This window comes from Styela clava, chromosome 11 (assembly GCF_964204865.1).
Source record: "Styela clava chromosome 11, kaStyClav1.hap1.2, whole genome shotgun sequence".
In the NCBI taxonomy this organism is placed as follows: domain Eukaryota; kingdom Metazoa; phylum Chordata; class Ascidiacea; order Stolidobranchia; family Styelidae; genus Styela; species Styela clava.
The window spans coordinates 19,090,281-19,097,098 of NC_135260.1; the positions used below are offsets into that span (position 1 = coordinate 19,090,281).

At 34.3% G+C, this 6,818-nt stretch overlaps 1 protein-coding gene across 1 annotated transcript; it reads right to left on the bottom strand.

Annotated features, from left to right (window-relative positions):
- Positions 1 to 2,846: 2,846 nt before the first annotated feature.
- On the bottom strand, positions 2,847 to 5,534 carry LOC120347578 (uncharacterized). The gene is made up of 2 exons (XM_039417604.2): positions 5,248 to 5,534; positions 2,847 to 4,346 (listed from the first exon to the last, which is right to left on the bottom strand). The coding sequence occupies exons 1-2, from the start codon at positions 5,440 to 5,442 to the stop codon at positions 4,194 to 4,196; spliced, it is 348 nt and encodes a 115-aa protein (XP_039273538.1). The 5' UTR covers positions 5,443 to 5,534; the 3' UTR covers positions 2,847 to 4,193.
- Between the last annotated feature and the right edge of the window lie 1,284 nt (positions 5,535 to 6,818).

Here is a 6,818-nt window from a genome sequence, read left to right on the forward strand (position 1 = left end):
CCGTTACCATAGTTCAACTGTTTTCAATTGAGATTATTGTCTTTTCATAATGTTTTTGATTATTTCGGCTTGTCAGCAATTTGCTACTTCAATCGTTGTTCCAGGCAATTTGAATGTCCTCGACGTTCGTAAGTTGGTCGAATTTGATTTTCGCACGTTTTGTATAGATGGTTTCTCGGCAATTGTTGGAAGCTTTCGCTTGGTCTGTTTTTTGGTTGATTCCTTCCAATTGTTGCTTGTTGTCCGTTGATCTGGTCCGTTTCAGAAGGTTAATTCAAGTCGGCTTTGTCACCATTTATAGCATAAATAATGGGTAAATTCTGTTTGATTTTATTCTCAGATTTCCACGATACACAGAATATAAATCTTATAACATTTATCCAGACTAGCTTAGAATGGTTTACATCGTCTTCTCTCTCCCTATCGAAAGATATCGGAGTCGTATTTATACGTTGAGCATAAACCTTATTAAATACTGTAAACGTGAGCTCGTGATTCACGTTATAAACAGAAATTCCTATTATCTCAACAAGGGTAATTAGGTACATCGTACGGATGGGAACTTAGATATAATTATTTCAATCAGTGCCAAAGGTCTTGAGAATATAGATTTTAATTTGATAATGACTGGATGGAACCTGTTATGTTCTTAAACCTGGTGTAATTTGATTCCTACGAAAGTCTTTGTTCGAATTTTGGGAAAAATTAACTGTGTTTTCATATTTTAACATGAAATGGGGTACATTTGGGGGTTAGTTGCTATATGATAACTCTTCTGTCAAAACTTAAGTCACAAAAGGTTTCCTTGCATGTTTTTGACTTCCAGGGCGTGATCCCTTCCGTATATTGCATTCTGAAAATCGCGCGTTAATAATTTTACCAATATTATAGGACTCCGTTGTGCGATGATGTCAAGATAGTATTTGCTTCGCCATTAGAAAGACAGCATCTATTCGTCAATAATGCACGTGCAATATATACTTACCGGAAAGCATAGAAATCTGGTATCTCACCTTACCGACAAGCAGGGCCGGTGTGACTAAATGGGGTTTGTTTTGAGCTAATCATTGCCGTGATATTAGAATAGATATTAGATCAAAAGTTGCAGTAAGACAATAAATTAAATAACGTCAATTATCTTCCGACGCTTGTGACCTGTGTGTATTTTGTTCTATTAAAAATTCCATTAAACGTTTCGTTTCATATTGAATTTTATATTCACCTATTTGTATAAGCAACAGAGTAAACTCGCGGCGATATCCCAACCACATGAGGTGTTCTTATCTCCCAAAGTTTATTGGGTTAGACCGGGTGTATACCCTGATCAAATATGAGAAAATCACAACGTTGTTATCTGTTGTATATGCTTGATCAGACTTGGAAATTGAAAGGCGAATTGGGATGAAATAAGAAAACTCGTATGTACACGATATAGGTGAGACCAAGGTGTAAACCACAAAAAAAACTAGCAACATACAATTTGTGAAGTATTAACAGCATTGCTTATAAGATTAACTTAATGAACTAGTATCAATTGTTCTTAAGTATAATCTTCCCGCTATTTCATGACTCGAAAGAATAATGTCATAGTAAACAATCTAATCTAAATTCCTTTGGTTTCAAACGATTACTGTTTTAAAACATTACAAAAAAAATCTATTAGATCGGGAACTAATCGAGTTTGAGCAGGATAAATCAGATGGCAAAACGGGCTTTGACCGATTATGGTACCTTTGCAGATTCAGAAGTGACTGGTTATATACAGGGTGGGCCAAAAATGTTACATATATATATATATGCGTACATTGCTTTTCGTTATGGATTGAAGCAATCCTTTCAAAGGTGCAAAACCCGTGATACGAAAGGGAATTGAGCATTTTCGTTCAATTTAGTTCGTATTTTCAAGTTCGCGCCAAAAAAAAAAAATCGCAACCAAAGGTAACTTTGGCGCATAATCTGCATCCGAACGTACATGCACCTAATGTAATTAGTTCACCGCCACGAGGTTTTGTGTTTGCTCTGAATTGTGTTTTTTTCTCCACGAAAATCAAATCTATTTTCGCAAAAATATCTCCAGTTTTTGTAAATTTGTTCTGCCAAATATCACAATTCACGAACGATTCAACTTTGTCGAGCCACACCTCTGGATAATAAATCGCGTAAACCGCCAATGATTGATAAGAAGAAAAATCAAACAAACTCTTTATAATTTAATTATCTTGTCAAATAATGTGAGAGAATTTTTATATTGTCGGGCAGAAAAACATATTTGCACAATCTCATTTGAATCCTTTGTGAAACATTGTGTGTACATTATTTCAACCTGTTCAACAAACAGTCTCACCCTATAAATGAGTTTTTGGGTGAAAATTGTGTTGCCGAGACCAGAAGAGTTCTATATATTATAAACTATAGAATCAAAAAAAGTATCTAAATTGCAGCAAGGTGCAAGGTATTTGAATATATCACACACGTATGCCTAAATGAGTTTCACATATGCGCACTCCGAGTATATATAGATTACACGTATGTATGGAGGAAATTGCTTAAAACAAATGTATTTTTTATTCAAAGGTTGTGTTCGAAAGTCGCGATTCCATCCTAATAAATCGAATGTAACGTTGTAATTTTTGTACAGGCCTTTCGATTCATTACGTACAGGCCCGTAGAAGCAATACCGCTTCGAAGTTGATAACAGTAAGACTCAAAATTATTGAGAGTTTTAAAAAGCTTCTCCTTCGCGATAAAAGTTGTAAGTCGATTTCTTACGCCTTGAGCCAATGTCGATAGTATCGGCTCAAACAATTTTCGATAGCACTTTTAAATATACATAAAAACTACATAAGTTGTTGTAAAATATGTTTTATTCAGTATATTAGAAAGTGTACATTACGATATAAGATATAATATTGTTCTGAAACTTGTAATTGGATCAAATCAGGAAAAAAAGGAAAGGTGTTGGATGGAAAAATTTCGGTCAAAAAGTGACCTGATATGGTTCGATTTTATTACATTCTGGTCAAAATAATTATGGCGAATTACAAATATCATGATTCAGTACACAATTGTAATAAAAACAATTTCAAAAATATTTTACCAAATGCGGAATGGCTGTGAAGCGTTAGCATAGAAAATAGCAAAAATGATTTAAACTGAATTGCATTGCAAAATACACTTTTCGTTTAAAACCTGATTTTCTGGTTCATGGTATTATATGGTTATGACGTGGAAGTGAGAGAAAATGCAATATATGTAATGAGCGGATAAGTCCTGAGTTTGCCTTGACCACAAACCATTTCATTATTACGATAAATACGGTTTTAGGTTTTTGATATTTCAGATCGAACTATCATATTTTTGCTACCGTATTGCCGCACACATTACGGGGTCGCAGTAATACTAAGCCATGAAAAGAGAATTAGCTAGTTATAAGAGAGTACCACGAAAGTAAAACGTACATTGTACAAATTAGACCAAGGTACCGCAAAGCAGTTAATATTCGCATTTCCTACGCATCCTACGCTCGAAAGCAGCGCTATAGCAAACACAGTATTGAATATTATTCAACTTGGCATGTTTAATCGTATGAGCACGAAAATCCGTACAAGTTTGTGTTCCGTTGCCAACATATTCTCAGGCACAATGTAAAAAAAATTCTTTGCGTGAAAGTTATTTTGTCGTGTAAGGGCGGACACCTCAAACGCACTGAGAAACAATGGCTATTCACAAATTTTGGAATATTCCGACACATGCATGTTCATAATTTGTTTTTCAATTTATATCAATTCGGGAACCGGATTCTGTGAGCTAGGCAAATATATAGATTAGTACAAGTGATGAAATTGCCTTTACAGGTATGAGTATCTTTTCGTGTCATTCGATTATTTGCATTAATAAATAGCACGAATGGTGTAAAAACATGAATGTGAATAAAAATATCATTATTTAGGATTATATTGTTAAAAAATTATGAGAAAATTGTGTTGAATTTTATAATCATAATGTTGGTGACGAGGGGTTTTCGTTATAAAATTTCATCATCGATTCAGGGTTGTTTAAGCTCGAACCACATACCATAAGTTCGTACTTGACGTAACAATGAAAATTCATCAATCAACTTTACTTTTCGGTGAAGTTCATTTCGATTAGGTTCAGATTCCACAAAAGCAAGAGAAATTTCTTTGAAAACAAGTCTATGTCGTTGCGTGTGCATCACGCTCCATGCTTTGTAGTTCGGGCTGTTGTAAGTAATCCAAAGCGCCAGTTTCCGAGGCTTCTTGACATATGGCACAGCATGGAAGACAAAACCATAAAAAGCAATCAACAAAAAATGAACCTTCAATTCCCTGAAATTACAAAGATGGTGAGTATGAAGTACAACTCAAATTATATATTTATGTCAATCAAATTGACATTTACAAATATATATGATTTGCACAATCCAATATAAAAAGTAATTGCAAAAACAAAACATTTGTGTGGAAAACATACTATTTGAAAAATGTTATAGGAGCTGACAGTGATAAATGTACAATATGGACAAGTGGTATTTTCCTACCAATGCGTGGGCCATATATGATTTCCAAACCGCCTCGCTAATATTTTAATACCAACAAATACAATTCCAAACTAAACAACGTTGATTTATTATTTTATTAATATTAAATGAGTTAAATTTCATTTTGAATTTAATCGAACCTCATTTCAAAATATAAAACCTTAGCATGAGACTTGTGGAGGAAATAAATAATATCTTATAATGAGATAAAGCGTACAGTTTTTTGCTGTGCAAACAACGTAGCAATGATAAACATTTATTGAATTTATATTAGCTCGTGGAGGAGCAAGCAAGGAGTAGGTAACCATACATTTATACTCATTAGAAACCTACGATTGACTGTGAATATGTTGATATTCATTTTTGTTAAATTTAGTTATTGTTACTCGCCAGACCGTGTTATCACAAATGTCTATAATTTAAGAATCGTGTATAAAATCAAGTACAACCAACGCCCTGTGAACCCGATTAAACACACAATTTTATATTGGTTCATATTCCCGGTATGAAAAGATCATTGTCCGTTCGTTTTATTCGGAGATAACACGTCGCACGATTGATCAGACTACACAAGAGTCAATTTATCGTAATTTACAATTTTAAATACAGTTTTGAATATATAAATATATATTTTAGTTTTTACAATGAACGTCGATGAATTGATGGATTAAACGCCTTTTTATACCGACCTTCTTTTTCCTAATTAGTCCTCGAAGCAAAGCACCAGCAACACATGGAGCATACATGACAGCAATCACCCACAGAACTGAATTTGGTTCACCGACAGCTTCTGCGTTTTTTCCCACTGCAAGGGGGAAAGCGCAGCATGCCAAAAAGCTTAAACTTGCGTTACTAAAACATCCAAAAAGTCCTTGCTTCCACATTTTGCTTCTTTCAAGTAATGCTACAAAGTAGATGAACAAAAATCAAGATGTAATGACTGAATATCTAACTCTGTATTAAAATAGAGAATTGATAACTTGATAAATGTCTTCGTCAGGGATGAATAGCATATCAGGGCGAGGCATAGTATCTTGGACAAATTCAATTTTTGACGATGTTAAGTCAATATTGGGGTAAATATAACTCGGCAAACATTTCGTAAACGTTTGGTTTAGCGGTCGATGTATTTGCCCATACTATGTAAAATATTGTAAGCGTTGGGTAAGAATATCGTTGTGTGAATTTTAAGCTTTCTTCATTCATGATATATAATTAAATTCAATCTTAATTAATTGAAATTAATTGATAATGTATGCAAAATGCACGATGCAATAATTCAACACTTTTCAAATAGACGCCCATTCTAAACCAAGACATCAATGTTCAAATATATGGGTTGGTAAACCCCTACATCGCTGAGTTTGGTGAAGAGATCAACGGACAAGAAACACGGATGCGGTCGAGCACTACTACACAACAAGTGTTCCCCTTGAATAAGAATAAGACAGCAAAGTTTTGGTTAAATATCGGGTACTCTAGGACTCTAGGAAATTAAAAAAGTAGCGACAACGACAACGGTTAGCAAAACGAACATGAACAATTCGTATCCGATAAAGCAAGATCAGTTTTTAGTTTTAGCAGAATATTTCTCATACCATTCCGTATGTGCGAGTGGGCTAATATTGTGAATCAGTGACGAGAAATCGAATCCGTATCATGATCTAAATGTCGGAAGCGTTAGCGTGATTGTCTTAAACAGCGTGACAGCGTTAACTCATGTCACATTTTGACGTATAGCTTGACCATATGTTCGTTGAAATGACCATTAATAATCTAATTCTTCAAATATGACAAAAAAAAACGAAGAATCATTGCACACAATTCAAATTACTAGAAAATTAACCGTTTGAAAGTAAAGCAAATCAAGCTAAATAGAACTAACATAATCGTCCTTTTGTGGAATGAACAGTATTGGCCAAAAGCAAGTCGCGAGTGTAGAAAAAGCAGTTGTGGGGTCACAAAAGATTGCTGAAGCTTCGGAGCCCGGAGATTTTGCAATTCAAATTTTGATTTACATTGCCTCAGAGTACACATTTACGTGACAGCTCAAACAATGTTAACTTGTTTATTTGGTCCTACTGAAGAATATGGATTCCACCCAATCAAGGCTCCTTGCGACCTTGCAATGTAGATCTCATTCAACGAATATCATAGTTCATATTAAACCTTTGTACACAAATCGTAAATATGCAACAATATAAAATAATTTTGTTCAAAGATGCTGAATTTTAGAAATTTTAACGGCTTTATCGCAGTC

Coding starts and splice junctions, on each gene's coding strand:
- LOC120347578 (XM_039417604.2), bottom strand. CDS start 5,442: ATGTGGAAGCAAGGACTTTTTGGATGTTTTAGTAACGCAAGTTTAAGC. Junction 4,347..5,247: donor GACTAATTAGGAAAAAGAAG/GTCGGTATAAAA, acceptor TTGTAATTTCAG/GGAATTGAAGGTTCATTTTT.